This window comes from Triturus cristatus, chromosome 5_1 (assembly GCF_964204655.1).
Source record: "Triturus cristatus chromosome 5_1, aTriCri1.1, whole genome shotgun sequence".
In the NCBI taxonomy this organism is placed as follows: Eukaryota; Metazoa; Chordata; class Amphibia; order Caudata; family Salamandridae; genus Triturus; species Triturus cristatus.
The window spans coordinates 772,126,062-772,144,724 of NC_140587.1; the positions used below are offsets into that span (position 1 = coordinate 772,126,062).

Consider the following 18,663-nt stretch of genomic DNA (forward strand, 5'->3'; position numbering starts at 1 on the left):
GCCTCTCGGACTGCCTGGCGCGTCCGCGCTTTCACTTTGCGCCTGATCCTGTCGGGTTTCTCCTGCTCCCCTGTCTCTGCGTGCTGCTGCTTCCGCCAGTGTCTCTTTGGGTTGGAGTTATTCTCCGTCCTTATCTTGCCTTCTACCCCACTACTGGTACCTCACTCTGTGGTTGGCTTCTGTCCCTTCTTGCTGCCTCTGCCGCGCTCTCCCGCCGTGTTGCGCACCTTGGTGGTGGTCTTCCTTCCTGTGGTCCCCGGTGGTGGCTTCCAGGCTGTCCTGTGCTTTCAGGGGTGGTGGCTATGTTCTATCAATCTTCCTCACCACATATTTCTCCAAAATCCCATCACTCGTCGCCACTGTAACGTTACTGGCATAGCCTGAATGAATACCACCGACGCCTGGTGTGTGAATAACAATTACATGCTTTATTGGCTTACAGCGGGAGAGCGCCGGGTAAGACGCGACCTCGCGGTCTTATTCCCGACTCGCGCATGCGCAATCGCCGCATTAGCGCTGCGAGGACTAGAGCGCAACACTACACTATCCATCACTCAAATTACTTTCATATTTCACTATGCTAATTCACCACTAATCCTTTATGGGTTCCGGGGTAGCGAGCTACTCGCAAAAAAAGCGCTTCGACGCCTCGTCAGGGGGTAGTAAGCGCTATATAAATGCAATTACAATACAATACATGGACACAGCGCTTGGCATTTTCCACCGTACAGTACAGAATCAAGAAACGTTGTTCAAACTATCACATTGATTAGAAATACGGGCCGCATTTTCTTTTGGCGCTAAGGCAGATTCCCATCGACAACTCTTGCCTTTATCTTCCAAGGCAACAGCAGCTCTACATAGGAGCGATACTACTAACGTAGATATTGGAGGTGCTTGTTTATTTGGCACCTTGACTTTTCCCTGACTACAGAATGCCGTCACTGAGCCCATTCATAAGGGTTTTGATTTTTTTAAGCGGCAAGTGTGAATTCAGCAGCAGCCAGCGCGCGCCACTCATTTGCAAAAGGGCTCGTCCCTCTCGCGGGTCCATTCTGATTGTGTTTGGCAGGGTTTTGCCACTTAATGCAGTTCCCCTTTAAGAAGGCAGGTCTACTCTTAGCAAACCCCCGACTCTATTGGAGGACTTCTTCGCCAACGTGTCTGTCATGGCAGCCCTCCTGTGCAGCTGATTTCCTGGTCATACACAACAGGAGAAAGAAATCTCTTCCTCCCCTGCACGTCGGACGAGTAATGTTTTGACAGATGTATATAAAGAGACCAGCTGTCGGTCTCTTCTTTTGCTTCTTTTATTTTGCTTTTTATTTCACAAATAAGGTGAGGCGCCAGTGAAATTTACTTTCTACATGTTCGTGGGCTCTTTCTTCAAATTGTTGAATTCCCGTTAATCCGTGTCACATGCATGTAATGTCTTTAATTGTGAGCGTAATGCGCTTATTTTCTCAGCCAGTCTTTTGTAAGTCCTGTCACATTGTAAGCTGTCACCGTTTTACACTTTGAGCTCTGCTTGTCTATCTTGCTTGAGATAAATCGCCCCTCCCTTCTAGTTTCACGGTTCTCTCTCACCCACGAATGAATGAGCTGGCCGGGGATGCTCGTGTTTTCAGTGCACGGATTTGGCAATTTTTGAAGGCTGCCTGAGTCTTGTAGAAAGAGCAGGCTTGCAGAGCTAGGTCCGAACACCCAACCTCTCAAACATTGCATATCAGAGTTCCCTACTTTTTACAGCTGTGCCCTCTTGAATGCAACGCCCGCGCGTACAGACTGTTGCAGACAAATTAATAGGGAGAGAGACGAGCCAAGGGTCTGGTCAGGCATGGCGCCCGTACAATTGTGGTACCATGTAATAATTCATGCAACAAACACAGAGTATGATAAATGCTCGTTAAAAAAAAAAATGTCTTTAGCTTGCGGAAAAGTATCACCACAGTACTTCACATGATATCGCTTCATTGAGAGCATTTTTTTTTATAGTTTCTAAAACATGGACTTACAAATATTCATGTCCTCTCTCTCTCTCTCTCTCTCTCTCTCTCTCTCTCTCTCTCTCTCTCTCTCTCTCTCTCTCTCTCACCCCCTCCCCCCCCCAGGCTAGCTAGTTGTCATCTGCGCCATGTATATGGCCTACTTTCTTATTTTTTATGGAACGAGATTATCCGCTATTGAATCAAACACAAGAGATAGTTGTCTAGGATCACACCATTTGGTCAAGCAGGCCATACAATGCCTAGAGATTTTTTGTGGGGCTTAGCTGCCATTGGGAGCTGGCAGCAAGGGGTTTCACAGTAGCCTCTGCGCCTAATGTGGTACCTTGGAGATTGGTGTCAGTGGCTCCGTGAGGGGAGAGTATTATCCTAGTGCAAAAGGAAGAAGGATTTCAGGCCTCTGGCTGTAGTCCAGGAAACAGATATTGTTTAATACATAAGGGAATAGTTACCAAACGTACACCTGAGGCAATACTGACCCGGGGGTCTTTTAGAATGAGACTAAGAATTCATTTTAAATAGAGGCATTGTTCAGATTGCAGAACTCCAAGAATAATTAATAGTGGCAGGACTTTCAGTGCTCCATGCACCTTATGGAGATGTTCGGTTCTACCAACAAGTATTGGCAAAATTCCAGGGCATAAGTTTGCTACTTTACAAAGAACAGAAAATGTGCTAAAGCATTTGAACAATCTTTACATCATTTTGTATCTTGTTTGAAGCAAACTTCTTCCATTCTGTAGATAGACTCAAGCCGTGCCTCAGTGACTAGTCTGAACAAGGCTTGTTGTCTCCAGTGGAGCCATGTGACCCATCAGTGCGGCCTGTGCTCCTCATGCTGAGGCGTGGATAAACTGATTGAACTAATTCTTCCCCTTCTGTAGTAGCACAGAACTTTGAAAGAGGTGGAAAAATTATGCATTTTCAGTTTTGTTTTGTATGCTTTAGTAGAATTTATTTTTGTAAAACTTGTCTTTTGTTGATGGGGTTTACTTAGGTGGGCTTTAGAATTATTGTGATGCAATATCCGTGTAGGCAAATCCCCCACTCTTTTATCCTAGGAGCCAGTTTGCCCCTTGGGCTACATATGAATCACCAGGCAGGGTCCTCCAAAGTACGTCCTGGAGGGCCGGGTCCATGCCAGATTTTTAGCATATACCCATTTATTAGATAGATGTAGTTCTTTTAAAAATCTGTCATGGATCCGGCCCACCAGGATTGACTCTGGAGAACCCTGGCCTAGAGCATATGATGATATGTGGAGACTGTGTGTGAAAGTCACTTACACACAGTTTCCTACCTCTCTCTCACTGGTTTGGTATAAAACCAATCTTGCGTGTGGAACAGTGCTGCCCAATGAGTCTTTGTGTTCAGCAAGGGGTACATTATAAGTTATGAATTTGTTACACATTTGTCTTGGATGAGGCATCGTGGTCTGAACCTAGGAACTGTCAGCAGTCGAGAAGGAAGAGCCATACCATATAGGTGGCTGGAAGGCAAGAAGTAAAACCTTGCTTAATCCTCTGCCTCAGTAGTGTACTTGTGGCCACAAAGTCCTGGATTTATCTGTCATGTTATCTGGATGTTACTAGGCATGAGCTGATTGGAAACAAGAGCAGGCACTTTGTTCACCTGCTCTCCTTGTATTGGTTATGTGTGACCATAACATTTGAGTTCATGCTTGTCAATAGGAGATTGTTCAGGGATTCCTTTTTATAATAATTTTACGTCTGTTATCAAACCAAATTTTAGTCAGCTTTTTGATTTTATTGACCACTTTACTGACAGGCAGTCATTTAAGGACAGGGGTTTAAATGTGATGCTAGCTGGAGCACACAATGACAAACTAGGAAGTCAACCCACAATCCTTGACAAAAGCTTGTTGGTGGGCAGGCAGCGGGGACTTAGCACTCACTGTCAGGATCAACGGGGAGTTCCTTGTTTATATATGTAAGTTTGATCTGTGTAATGCTAAAGACTTGCCAATCGGTGATCAATTATATATTTGTTTTTAGGCACCTTTCAACTCAATTAGTTGAGGGGGCTATAGAGTCCAGTGTGCACAATGACCATAATCCTTAACAACTGTTGTGACATTTCCTGAAGGGAAACAAGAGGTAATGAAGATGGGTCTCGGGGAATTTATCACTAAACATAATGGCCGTAGACTAGTGTGGAGAGAGGCAGATTTAGCTGGGATCTTGGAAAGTCTCTACACTGCTCATCTCTCTCTAATTGATAGCTGTTTAACCCAGAACTTAGAGTCCTTGCAGTATAGACCTTTTAATGAAGCTGACCAGGGTCCAGGTGGATTGGTCCCACCTTTGGTTCGATAGATAGTGCAGGAAAGCCTGTATCCATCGGCAGCAAGCACTCTAAACCATCATAGGGACAAGAAGGCTACCTGCTAGAGGTGTGAAGGTGTACAAATTAACTCCAGTGTGATGCTTGGGAAAAATTAGTTAGCATCGCTAAAATGACAGATGCTAAATGATTCTGGCACATCACCAATAATTGCAAATTATCTAATGACGGCATAAAACCCAGTTTAAAAATAAATAAATAGATTTCTGCCAATATAAATGCGAGCAAGAACATGCACCAATACAAAAATTATAAACCTGGTCAGAGTTCGTACATTTCCCTTTCTCCCAAGTCCCAATTGTGTATCCAGGCACACCTAAACCAAAACTTCTGCCGAGGTGTTTTACTTATGTTTTCACTTCCTTAGGTTTCTGTGTGTCTCTTGCCATTCATGGTCTTGAGTGAATGTACTGGTGTCCCCTCTCTCCGTTTTCCCCATGGTTGTTATCAACCAAACCTGGCTGTTTTTGTCCCTCCTCAGATAGCTTTTCTCCCCTCTGGGAAGTCATTTCAGGAGTGAGGCAAAACCTGTACTCCAGATATGTTTCAACCACATGTTTTCTCTTACGGGTCTCCTCCCTCTCGTCAATTTCCTCAGTCTTTTCAGGGAGGCCTTGACCCTGGTGGATCAGTAAGCTCCTGCACCATGTCAGCCAAAGTTGTCAATTCTTCCTGCATATTTATCATCTTGTCTCGCCTTTCTCAAATGGGATTCTTCAGCCCCTGACCATTCTAACATCTCGCACCCAGCCTGCTATGGGTGGTGATCTATGGCTAAGTCAGCAGATTACTATGCAACGATTAGCCAATATCGTGCCTTGTTTAAAACCTTTGTACGCATTCATTTTTTTAATTCCCTCTCTGTGGAGTAAGGTTTAGGAGATATGTTTTTATTCAGTGTGGAACCACCCATAACATAGCGTCCTGTTTTTTGTGCAATCTCCTCCCTGTAAGTAGATATGACTCGGCAGTGCCACGTCTTGTGGAGGAAGTCCGTGCCTTCCCCTTTGTATCGGCCACAGTGGTCAGATGTGTCAGCTTACATTTTGTGCAACTTAGCTGGTGTGAGATAAGTCATGTGTATGTAATTATACTGTACCAGTTTAAATCATGCATTTGAAGATACTAGTGGAACCTCTCCGCATACCAGCTTCCATTCCTTGTCAGTGAGGTCTCTCGACATATGTGTGCCACGTCTCATAAGCCCGTAAGGTTACAGCTGGCAGATCAGACCTCAGCACTTCAAGATCAAGCATCTCACCATGGAAGAAGCAGTAGCGTGACTAGCGTGTGTGTGAGAGGTAGAGCCTTTGGGAAGGAAGCCCTAATGCCCTTAGCCATTTGTGCCAACTGCACGTATAGAAGGAATTGTCCAGGTCCAACAGCGGACGTTTACGTTTTCTCAAACGTGAAGAACCTATCAAGATACAAGGCTGTAGGAGTTAAGCAACCTCTCTTTTTCTACCTTTCGACTGACATTGTTCTAGTCATATTGGCAAACGCCCCTAAGCTCCAGATTGCCATCTACGGCGCTTATGGGGGCCTTCTCAGCACTTTTCTAACTACCTTGTCCCATATATAGCTGACAGTGCGTAGCATGTATGACAGGTGTCGTAGGACACCCCTTCCCTTCATCAGCAATTCTGACAATAATGCACCATTGTGAGTACCCCCTAGCAGCCTTTTTTCCTAATTATTTTCCTCGTCTAACCAATGTACTGTATGTTGCAGCTGTGTTGCCATGTAGTACAGTTCCATGTCAGGGGCTTCCAGACCACCTTTTTCCCATTCACATTTTAGTGTATCCAGCTTGATTCTGCTTCGTTTTTGCTGCCCACACTAACTCTACCATCAAATATTTAAGGACCACAAACGCCTGATTTGGGAAAGGATACGTGATTCCCTGTAGGATATGTAAGTGTCTGGGGAGAAGAACCATTTTCACTACTGCCACTCTCCCCATAACTGAAAGCAGGAGGGTATTTCAAAATGTCACAGAGGATTGTAGACCATTTATCACTGACCCCATATCTAGACTGTGACTAGCCTCCTGATCTACCATAATATGGACGGATACCCACATACCTAACATACCCTGTGACCCAAGATATGTCCATCTATAGTAATTCTGTTACACTCAGGCCTCTCAACCATCCCATCGGGAATAGTTTTGACTTGTCGCAGTTTATTCTTTCAGGACGTTCAAAAGAACCGGTACAGAGTATGTGTCGTCTAATGTACACCAAGGTGTCATCTGAATAGAGGAACATCACATGTATAGTTTTCCCTACCTTTATTCCACATAACTGGTGCACCTCCCGCATTCAGCAGGTTAATGGTTCCATTACTAAAGCAAACAGTAACAGCGACAAGGGACCGCCCTGTCGCTACACCCGCTCCATTTCATATACCATTTCTGATATCAACCGCCCGTACGGACTCGAGCATGCAGCTGTGCATACAACAGTGTAACCCATTTGAAGTATGTCTGTCCCAGACCATTCTTTGTAAAACCACCCGCATGCACCCCCAACTAACGCAATCAAAGGCTCTCTCAGTATCAAGAAGGGCAAGCACGTACTCCTCCTCCGCTATTCCCACCACGTGCAGTACATGTGTCAATCTGGAAAAAGACCAATATACGCCTCACGCATGGATTCTGGCAGTAACCCTTGCTTATATGCTTCTTGATAAACTAGCAGAAGTTTCTCATCCTGCAGATGTGTACTGTGCAGGTAAATTTCTACTGTCAAACCATCCTCTCATGAAGTTTTAGCCCTATGCATGTCAGTAATGACTATTATTAGTTCTTCCCTGCTCAGGGGAGCATTCAGCTGATCCCTATCATCCGGAGACAGCTGAGGTAAGGAGAGTGCCGTTAAGTAGGGCTTATTTCGGCACTTGGGCGTCTTATGGTGTTGTGTGTAGCCAGCGCGCATATTTAGAGTGAGGATTGCATTAATAAGTCTTTCTTAAGCAACCAATCTACTTTATTTATCCGTTTCTCTGTACAACCTTTGTCCATACATTTTGGCGGTAAATTTGTCTAGCCTGTCCCATGTGTTCAATAACGCATTTTATGTGTTCGCCCATAAAGTTGCATTCTGTGCGGTGGTGGATGGCTAGTGCTTAATTAGTAATAAATAAATAAGCGCCAGGGCCCTCATCGGGAGGCCACTGCAGCTTGCACCACCCGTTGCCTCTGCCAGTGCTGCCAATGGCAATACAAAACACACCTACTAACCATCACATTCTACCAGTGTGACAGTTCTGACTATTGCAGGCCCCAAAAAGCTATAAGAATTGCTTGGGTGGCAGGTATTAGTAATTTTTAATGGATATTGAATTGATGAACAAGTTTTGGAGCACTCATCTCAAAATAAGATAAACAGCGCCACCATAAGGAAGACTCATAAGTGCCAGTGTTGGCATTTAAGTGCTGATGCTGTGCCCCGGAAACTACCGGCTCAAATTAAACTCTGTATATAGCAAATTCTCTAGATCCTTAAATGCGTTTCCTGCACTGTCAGCAAACTTTCCTTCTCATGTTTCAACCCGTATATTTTGGACATACATTCACCACTAATCACGGCCTTCATTGCCTCCCACTCTGTTGCTCTAGTTTGCTTTTTTTGTTCGAATTGGTCTCAAAGTAAGCTGACAGGGTGTCCGGCAACCATTGCAAAAATAGCTTCTTTGTTAAAGCCTCAGCTTGTAGATGCCAGAGGGATTCCCTGGGCAAACCCCTATCTGCAATGTAGGATGTCGTAAGGGGAGAGTGGTCTGATGGGTAACGTGCCAAGTAAGTCACTCCCTCGAATTGATGTCTGTGACTGACCTGTGCCAGAAAGTAATCCAATCTGCTATATGCGTTTGTAGAGTGGCTAGCTTTCGGGTCCTTTGCAGACGATTATACGCCCTGATCTTCTCCATCCGTCCCGCCTGCCAGGGGAATCCTGCCCTTCTCAGCTTTATAATGTGTTGTTGCAGGGGAACCCCATCCGCTCAGTCGGGCACCTTCTCTACCGACCTTTGGGAATTCCACCATCTTCTCTAGCCAGTCCCAGGCTGCTTCTGGAGAAGTGAAGAATTGCAACTTTCCAGCATGTTGAATGCACAGTTTGGCAGAGATTATAATACTGTAATGTACTTGGTGCTCCCTCAGCTTCCTCTTTACTGACATAAAGGATTTACACATATCCTGGACCTCCCTCATGTAATCCAGAAAGATTAAGCTAGTAGAGTTTTCAAATTGTATTGAACCAGTTTTGTGGGCGTGTTGTAGGATCGCGTCACGGTCTCTGTGGTTAAACAGTCTGGCAATCATTGCCCTGGGAAGGGAGTCTCAGGCGGCATTAGGGCAGTCACCGAACGATAGGCCCGTTCTATGTAGAAGAATTTATACAGCTGTAATGTATCCGTGATATATTCTTCGAGAAAGAGTTCATCTGAGGGGCCCTCTAGGTGCTCGGGGAACCTCAAAAATCGAAGATTATTATGTTTTGAGTGCTCCTTACGTGTCCTTGAGTGGCCCCTTCAGTGTGGATGCCCGGGTTGTCAGTGCGGCCACCGTTTTTTTCAGGGTTTTAATTTCTTCTCACATTGTGCTGACATGGCCCTCTGTCTCAGATACACGGTCCGCCATAATACGCATATCCGCTCTTAGAAGATTCGCTTCTAAGAAGACAGAGTCTATTTTTCCTTATAGAGCAGCTTGAGTGTTCTGAATTGTAGTCATAATGTCCAAAGGGGTCGGTTCAGGGCCTTTCCCATATTGTCATTCATTCTTCACCTCCTGCGGAGATTCACCACCTTTCGGTACAAAATAGTTCATTATTTTGTTGGCCTGAATCTTCTTTGCCACTCTGCACTATCCCATTGCAGTACCCCTCTGGACACCAATCACCTTTTACTCCACCACTTCCAGTTGTTGAACTTGGCGTTGTTCAATATTAATGGGGCAGAAGGGGGGTCCCTGCTCTCCATGGGGGGTAGCTGCCACAGTCCATACCAGCCCACTTCACCTCATCGCTCATGACACACCTCAGAAACCACCAAGCCATCGGTGCGTACCTGGCGGGGCACTCATTACGACTGTTTAACTGTTAGCTGGGAGTTCCCTCCAAGTACACTTCGTGGCCAAGTTCTCCCGCACAGCCGACCCGGGAGTGCCAATTAACCCTGTTGAAGGCTCTGTGCAGTATTGAGGTCCCCCTTTTATTTTGCACGAGGAACTAGGGCTTGATTATGTTGAAGATCATATCAATCTGGCCCCTTGTTGTGGTGCTCGGTCTGGAGTAATCCCCATGTCTTGTTTAATAGAGAAATTGTCGAGGGCTGCCTGTTCTGTGAGGGGCCTTCAAATGCCCCAGTTAGAATATACTAAGAAGATGTTCACCTTCCTGGACGAGCTATATATCTTTTCTTGACCTGAGCCTGTCAAAAGTTGCAAGGTCCTGGTTTGAAAAATCTTTTATGAAACGTAGACAGCGGGCGTGGGAGGCGGCCGTGCTAGTCAAAACCCAGAATAAGGAATATGTTTTAATCCAAACTGCCCCAGGGTTAGAGCAGTGTCTGGATTTTGTATTTCGTTCTTGGCATAGGATCTTTCTAACCAGATTCCGAATAGGGATTATCAGATGGCAGTTATGCTTTCCTCTTGGGCAGTGTGACGGTCCATCTATTCTTTCTGCCCTTGTGACTAAAGCTCAACTCAAAGTGTACCCCACTTTGTATTTTTGTTCACATTTCATTCATGTGGCTTTTCTTAATTCCAGTACTGAGGGGTCGGGTCTGATCAGATGTAGACCGTCTTTGCTGTATCTGCTGAGGCTGAGCACACCAGCGATCTGTGATCATGTCAGTTCTTTTCTTAAAAATTCTCTACGTGTAAGAAATAGAATGTTTTTTTTCATCAGATGGGAAGGTTGATTGTTGGGTTGTATTTTTATGTATGCTCTTATTTTTTTATTCTGATTATTTATCATTCAGTGATTAAAGTAATATATTGCTTTTATGCTGATTTGATAACGTTCGACTAAAGTTTATCGTATGAAGTGTGAAAGTGATTCATCTTTTTTAAACTGGTGCACTTTCCTCCGGTATAGCTATAAAGTGCTTTAGACGACCGTTTGTGTGGTATTACGTGTAGGATAATAGGCAAGGTCAGAAACTGATCACCTAACCAGTGCGGTAACAGAAACTAAATGAATCTACTGACTGAAAATCAAAGTCAAACTGAGGTTCAAGAGCTTCTGGAAAGGCTCATTACAAGTTGTGGCTCACAAAACACAGATTCTCGATCCTAGAGATCTTCATGATGATGAGAACTCCATTTACCATGAAATATGACTTTGACAAATGATGAGAGAACTAGCTCAAAATATGTCTTATATGTTGCTCCGTTTTATAATATCAGATGTCAAGCGCATTTTTATTATTTGCATTCATGCTGGATTGCTCCAATTTGTAACGTTTTATACATGTTTATGCCTCTAACTTTGTCAAGTGTATATTTGTTCTAACAATGTTGTGAGGCGTCCAATTAACTCCGTATTTGTTTTCCAGTATGTCCTGTCTGTCCTGAAATTCACCTACCCTACCCTTTTTCAAGGGTGAGTATTGCATTGAAATATTACTTTGAAACCACTGATCCAACATTCAAATGCTGTGTCTGTTTTTGTTGTATAACATATGAATGTCCCAGGCAGCATGCACCACAGCCTATTTTAAGAGGGATTGGGCGCAGGAATACATTTAGGATGTTTCTTCAGGAGATGTCGTTAGAGTGTAATGTTCATCTGCTGGTTGTGTCTACGTTGTTTTTCTGCCATATCTGAAATGCATATGGCACCCTAAGAAATTTGAGATGAGGCACAGTTTAAATCGGAAAGGAGTACATGTTTTAACGCCACAGTGAAACATATGGGGTGAAAAGATTGTGACAAATGATGTAAATGGGCGATATACACAAACAAAATCACACCCTACAGAGCTGGTAGTAGTGAGTCTGTAGTAATGTTGGAACAAAGGGGGCGTGGTTTGGCAACCGACAGTGGCGGGCGCGTGAGCGCATAGCTCCGCACCGACCGTCCAATTATCAGGGGGAAAACGCTGTTTCCTACTGATCCAGCAAAAGGGTAGGATAAACTTTTCACACATCAACGTATCATTCACAATGGGCCCATATACACATTCAGATTTCCGGACTATTTCGCTGGGGATCAAGTTTTGTTTTATTTAATCTGAATTAGTCAATGCCTAATCTTCACAGATCAACACTCTTCCTTTGGTCAATGGACCATTAGTCGAGTAGTTGATGGTGATATTAACAAATTCATTAATTTATATTACAACTTTTCAATAAAATGATCACAGACTCCAAGTAAGATTCAATAGATTTTATCTAATAATTCAATCAAAATGAACGCTCATTTGTACAGATTCACAGTGAAAACTCCATCAACTTTCATGGGAGAGGAAATTCATTTAACAAATACCATTCAAATACACAAAGAGTGATAGATGAAGAGACAAAAGACACAATAACTCATACCTATGCAATGATTCTGCAAAATTTAAGATAAAAGAATAATTACCTAAGTAAGAAATGGGAAACCCAACCCCTGGCCAAAAGGATTGGTGGGAGTCAGGAGACAAAGACTATAGGGCAGGAGCAGGATAGGATTATACTTACTACACTTTTCTAGGACCCGACGCACCAGCGCATCCCTCTCTTACACTCTCTCCCTCCTCGATATTCTTCCGCAAATCTTCAATCCAATTAGGCTGTCTTAAGCATTGAATCTTCTCAGTCTGTTCTTCCCAGTAGCAGTTCTTGCCCACTCCTCACTCAGCATCAACATCTGTTCGTAGCAGCTCTCTCTATCTCAATCTTAAGTCACTCAAATTATACCCTTTAATTTTGCATGTCCCTCTCTCAAAGGTTGCAAATGTCTGTGGATCGTGAACTGTGATTGGGCCGGGGCAGGGGAGTTGTCCTCCCCTCATGCGGTCATCCTAAAATTCGTTACTAGTTCTTTGTTTAGTAAACCCTTCCCACTTAATTTATTCAAATTTCAGGACACTTCCTTTCACATGCGTTTCACAAAATAGATAGATACAATTTTTATATAATTTCTTCAGTTGAGGAGCTTTTCCCAAGCACACGTCCTTGGTTCTTGGTAGCGATTCAATGTTCCGGTCAGCAGATCATTTCCCAGATCTTAGTATGCAGACTCAACTTGCGTTACGTTTCACCCACCATCTTCTTTTGGCTTAGCACATCAGGCCCAAAACTTTCACTATTGACGAAAGAACCATAAACTGATGTTAATTTCTCAAATATGTTATTATTAATGCCTACCTCCCCCTTCTACTCTACCCCATGTTATTTTGTTTTGTTAAGCAAATCATTAGTAGCGAAAAACTTCTTTTAAAATCCAGGCGAGCATATGCCTGGCATGCGGAACTTCAAGACCTACAGTTAGCAAATCCTGGCGCATGCTTGAGACTTTTCTTCTTCACATGGGTTAACCACGTGGTTATTTACGCAGGACAGTTTCGCACATGCGCAAGGCAATTTTTGGTTTCAAGCGGGATTTCAGTTACGTAGCACAATATTCTTTGTTATTTCAGCAAGCAGAAAGCCTGTTCCCTGTCTATGAATGTCGTGTGTATGTTCATTTTCTTTCAAGTCTCTATTCCTACTTGTTAGTACTTGTTAACAAGAGGTTGATTCGAGCAAGGTTCTTTTCTTTGAATCCTTGCTCCATCACTGCCATCGGCCGCGCTCGCTAGTGCGACCGGAGTGTTCCTGGTGTCCCGCTGCCCCTGCTAATGACATTCCGACGACAGCGGGGCCGGGCTTTAACGATGCTACTGAGACCTGCGTAGCTGCCGGATGGTGCCTGCGGAGACGACGGGAGGCTGACCTGGGGGGCCGGACCGGGGCTGGGTCGCGGCGTCCGGGAACTCTACATCCTGGAGGAGACGCGCTGCACCAGGCCTGAGTGGTTTGGCGCGGACGTGGACCCTGAGGCATATTTTATACACCGATGGAGATCGAGTGCAGCCTGAGATGACGTGGGCAGCCGGCGGAGCGGTGCCCGGAGCTGCGAGCAACCCGAAAACCCACCCAAGGGCAGTTTTCTAATTTGCGGCTGTGCGGACCCGTGGGACATCCCGCTTGGTGATCGGAGCGGAGCTTCCTTGGCGCCCTACCTGAAGTGAGTGACTGATCACTGTGCAGGCGCTCGCACCCTTCTGATTCTCTGTGCCCCTCTACTATCATGGCTGGAGCTGGTGGACGGTGAGGGATTGTGGAAGGCGTGCTGGACCCGGTCTTCCCGTTTCCCTATTGACATTGACCTGGCTGGCTATATTTGAGGCGGATTTTGGGCCATTGAGGGACCAGTGTGCCCTGATGTTTAGAGGCGTACATTCACGTGTGGCTAGACACGGCCCGTGCTACATGGACTTCATGCTCTTAGAGGCCCCTTGCCCGGACCCCTACTGTGAAACTTTGCCTGGCTGTGGGAAGCTAGATCTTTGACTGGACCCGGAGGGATATGGCGCAGATGTCTGGGGCCTGCGGTGTGGCCCCCTTCTAGACTTGTGGATCTAGTGTTGCTGGAAAATACCTGCATGACCCTGGATGGTGAAGGGGTGTTACTCATGGAGCGGTGGGTGCATTGTGCATGGCTAAGGCGACCCACGACGCGCCACAGATTCTCGCCGGGGAATAGTGGCTTGGGCTGCGACCTACACCGAGGAGTTTGTTCCACACGAGGTGACACCACTGCGCAATTGAGGTTAGGGGTTATATGTCCGGGGACCCTGCCTGCTGTTCCTACAGTGTCTGGCTTTGTGGTGTTTGGGCCTGAGCTGCACTAGGGTGCTGACGGCCTTGTGGCTCAGCCATGGGAAAACCCAGAGCGAAAGCCCGGGAGTCCGCCCCGGAGCTGGGAGAGGGCCAGAGGGGGCCGACTTCGAAACCCCCTGGAGACGCATGGTATAGAAGAACCTGTGCAGCAACAGTTGGCGAAGATCCTGGAGGCAATTTCGGACACTAAGGAGACACTGCACCAAGATATCATCACAGTGTCTGTGGAACTGGGCCTCTTGCGTGCTGAACATCTGAAACTCAGTGACCGGGTGAAGGTGGTGGAATCCTCCCATGGGGAACTGTCCCCGGTCCACCAGGCGACAATGAAGCAAATGATGGACCTCAGGGACAGGGTAAAATTACTGAAGCGTAGAGCGGAGGACAGGGAAGGGCGCAACCGGAGGAATAACATTTGTGTCCTGGGTCTCCCGGAGGGAATTGAAAGCGGAGACATGATGTCCTACCTTGAGCCCTGGCTGAGCACAGTTGTAGCTCCAGAGGGAATAACACAATTCTACACTCTGGAAAGAGCACATCGGGTCCCGGCGAGGCTGCCGCCACCGGGCTGTCCCCCGAGACTGGTGGTGGCTAAAGTGCTGCATTACAGGGACAGGGACATCCTACTCCAGACCTCGCTCTAATGGTACGTTTGAGGTGAAAAACAGCAAGGTCTCAATATTCCCGGATTATACCTTTGAAGTACAACGGAATCGAGCCTCTTTTCTGGAGGTCAAGAGGGCATTGAGAGCGGAGAGTCTCCAATACTCTCATCTTCCCTGCTCGGCTACGCATCATCAAGGATGGCAAGACGCACTTTTGTGATACTGCCTCTGCGGCCTGGGATAAGTTGGAAGAGTACAAGACTGGGGTACCTCGGACGGCACAAGAGCAGGTGCCGCCTCTCCAGGCCCGGCGAACTGGAAAACGATCCAGGAGAAGACTGTGGTGTAACGCCCCAAAGAAGCCGAGCCCTTCACAAACGGAGCGCGAACGGGCGGCCGCACTACAAACGGTGGCAGAGATGATGCAGGACGACAAGTAACTGTCTGAGGTGGGCTCACCCTCGCCGAGGGGCACGGGGGGATCGGACAGAGACTCCTCTAATGCAGACAGATTAATTTTGCCAAAGATCACCCCACAATCAGCAGATGAGATCATATAGAGGGGAATGCCAAGTGGAGTGGACCTGCTTGTGGAGTTTGGGCTATGGGAGGTGGCGGGCCGCACAAGAACAATAAGGTAACAGGGTTCAGGTTTGATTAAAGAAACGGTCGGTGCTCGGCACGTCCCTCTAGTATACTACCCAAACACTTGAGACTCCTGGTAAGGTCACAACCCCCCCGCCCCCCTTGTAGGACCATTCAATAGGTGGTTTGGCCCTCGACTGACTGTACAAGATGCGGAGGGTTTGGGTGGGTGGCCGTTGCCATGCTGCTCTGGGGATGGGGAGTTGGTCTACGTTGGGATCCGTTAATAACTCATTTTGCTTTGGTTTCTTTTTTGTCGTGTCTATGATGTGGGTGCTGTGTTACATTTCTGGCCAGAGGGTAGGGGGGTTACCGGGGGGAGGGGACACTTAATTGGTAAATGCCTACGCAACACCAGATGCTGAAACTTCTTACGTTGAATATTAGGGGGTTGGGATCTATGTCTAAGCGCTATAGTATTCATAATTATCTTAAAAGGTGGGGCGTTCCGATAGCCTTCCTGCAGGCAACTCATTTGCTTCAAAAGGAGGTGGAAAGGCTACGTAAACGATGGAGGGAGCAGGTGTATGCCACGTCTTTCTCGGCCTACGCCCAGGGGGGCCTTAATTTGGAATCGAGCTGGAGTGCCTTTTGTACTTCTACGATCTGTTATAGATAAAGAGGGCAGGTGTGTCTTTCTATTGGGGAGACTGTATGGAAGGGAGATTACTATGGGCTGTGTGTATGCCCCCAATGAGGACCAATTGGCCTATATGGCCGACATATTGACTCGTATGGCAAACATGATGGTAGGTCCAGTACTTATAGGTGGGGATTTCAATGTGGTAATAGATGTGAACCTGGATCACTCACATCTCCCCTGCCTGGAGCCCAGACCCGCAGAGTGGCGGCTGGTCTGTGTAATTGGATGTCCCATTGGGGGCTGAACGATGTCTGGAGGATACAGCACGGAGATATGCGGGAATACTCCTTTTACTCCCCCATGGACCAACTCTACACCCGCTTAGTTGCCTATTGGTGCTCCCCCAACCTTAGTGACTCTATCACACATACAGAATATCTGGGGCGCACCTTGTCTGATCATAGTCCATTGTTGTCGACATTCCGCCCACATGGGAGGACACCCCCAATACCAACATGGCGCCTCACTCCAGGGTCCCTTGAAGATGTTCCCTTTGCTGACGCTCTGCAATCCTTAATTTGTGACTACTTTGTTGATAATGAGCGCTCGGCCTCTACTGCTTTGATTGAGTGGGAAGCGTTTAAGGTGGTGGTGCAGGGACATTGCATGGGACAAACTGTGTGCGTAGGGAGCTGCACCCCGAATTGCTATAACAGGAGGGGGAAATACGGGAGTAGGATAATCTCCAGGGACGTGACTCACGGGCCCGTGCGCGCCTCCTGGATAAACGCGAGCAGTACGCCTCTACTTTGGAACAGCTTGAGTCCCATGATTACAAGTCTTATGTGGATGGGGTACGAGGAGAGGAGGGACGGGCTGGTCGCTTGTTGCCCTGGCTGGTTTGGCTCAAGACACAGGGATCCCCGATTATGCGCATAAGGAGGATCGATGGTGTGACCCTGCATGACCTAAGTGATATCAATACTTTGTTTATGGATTACTATAAATCCCTATATGCTGCCCCCCCGGGGCCCTCCAGTACAGCTGTTGAGGCTTTTTTAGAGCTGCTTGGTCTTCGTACACTAGACAAGGAGGCGAGCGCGGACTTAGGTGGGCCGGTGACCCTGGAGGAGGTGCAGGGTGCTATTGCCGCTACGGCCACTGGGAAAACTCCCGGCCCAGATGGTTTGCTGAGGGAATTCTATAAGAAATATGGGAGTGAGTTGGCACCAAGGCTGGTGACACTGCGGAATCTCTTCAAGCGGGTTGCCTGACAGCTACTACGCGCGATACGTTAGTGGTCCCGCTTCCTAAGACTGCATCCCTGGACGCTGAAGTGACAGATTTTAGTCCCCTCTCCATACACTGATTTTAAGATCCTTAGCAAAGAGCTGGCGTTTTGGCTGTTCCCGCACATACGGGACCTGGTCCACCCTACCAAAACGGATTTATTCTCTCCCGCAACACCTCGTACAACCTCCGTCGATTGTTCTCGGTACATTACCACCCTGAAGCGCCCGCTATTCAACAGGCTGCTATTTTATCGATTGACCTAGAAAAGGCCTTTCATACTGTAGGATGGAACTATCTATTGGCGGTTATGAAGCGTTTTGGCATGGGGGATGACTGGGTGGCTTGGGTGCGATTGTTGTATACTTTCCCCACGGCCAGGGTCAGGACTGGTAAAACTATTTCCTCGCAGTACCATGTGGTGCGAGGCACCCATCAGGGCTGCCCCTTGTCGCCACATGGCTGAATTGTTTTGGCAGGGAAGTGAGGGCATAGGGTTGACCCTAGGGGGAAGGGCTCCCTATATGCTGACGATTTATTAGTGTATCTTTGTGATGCGGCTAAGGGGACAGACACGGCTCTGCGATACTTGGAGCTGTTTGGGGACCTGTCAGGATTACGAGTCAAACGTAAGACAGATCTCTTTCCCGTGGCTGGACCTGTAGTGCGCCCGCTGGGGGTTCCTGCGGACATAAATTGGGCGTCGGAAACCTTACGATATCTGGGCATTCAGATCTTCCATTCTTTGCAGGACCTGAGAGAAGGGAATGTGGGGAAAGCGCTGAGATCCCTTCGATCTAGTGTCCAGTTTTGGGGCACATTACGTCTCCCCATCATGGCCAGGATATCCTTGATAAAAATTATTATGCTCCCTCGGGTGTTGTACTATTTTGCCAATATGCCAGTGACATTGCCCAGGGCCTGGTTTCGTACCTTGGACTCCCCGGTAAGAGACCTGGTATGGGGGGATCGCAGATGCAGTATGTCACTTACGATATTGAAATGCCCTATGGATGCAGGAGGTTTGGGAGTTCCTGATTTTGAGCTGTATCAGCTTGCGGCCCAGATGCAGTGGCTGGCCCAATGGCTGGAGGGTGTAAATGTAGCCAGAACATTTTTAACAGAACCTGGCCAGACACCCAGTTTGTTGTTGGCAAAAAATCCTAATGCACACGACAAGAGTTCCCTACACATCTGTATTACAGACTACGACATTTCAATGTTGGAGGCATATTCTCAAGAGGATACCTGACACTCCGAAATACTCCTCAGAGCTGCCCCTGGGGG

The 18,663-nt window shown here is 46.9% G+C and overlaps 1 protein-coding gene across 7 annotated transcripts in view; it reads left to right on the top strand.

The window, feature by feature from the left end:
• The first annotated feature begins 1,138 nt into the window (after positions 1-1,138).
• Positions 1,139-18,663, top strand: part of SLC35D4 (solute carrier family 35 member D4) — a 642,891-nt gene continuing 625,366 nt past the window's right edge. For 2 of the 7 annotated variants that reach the window (XM_085605761.1, XM_085605762.1), the window contains exons 1-2: positions 1,155-1,338; positions 10,938-10,984. In XM_085605761.1, coding sequence (XP_085461887.1) covers positions 1,267-1,338; positions 10,938-10,984 — 119 coding nt within the window. In that variant the 5' untranslated portion in view covers positions 1,155-1,266. Of the gene's footprint in view, positions 1,339-10,937; positions 10,985-18,663 lie in introns of those variants that run through there. The other 5 variants (XM_085605764.1, XM_085605763.1, XM_085605765.1 and 2 more) reach the window with 5 other exon arrangements.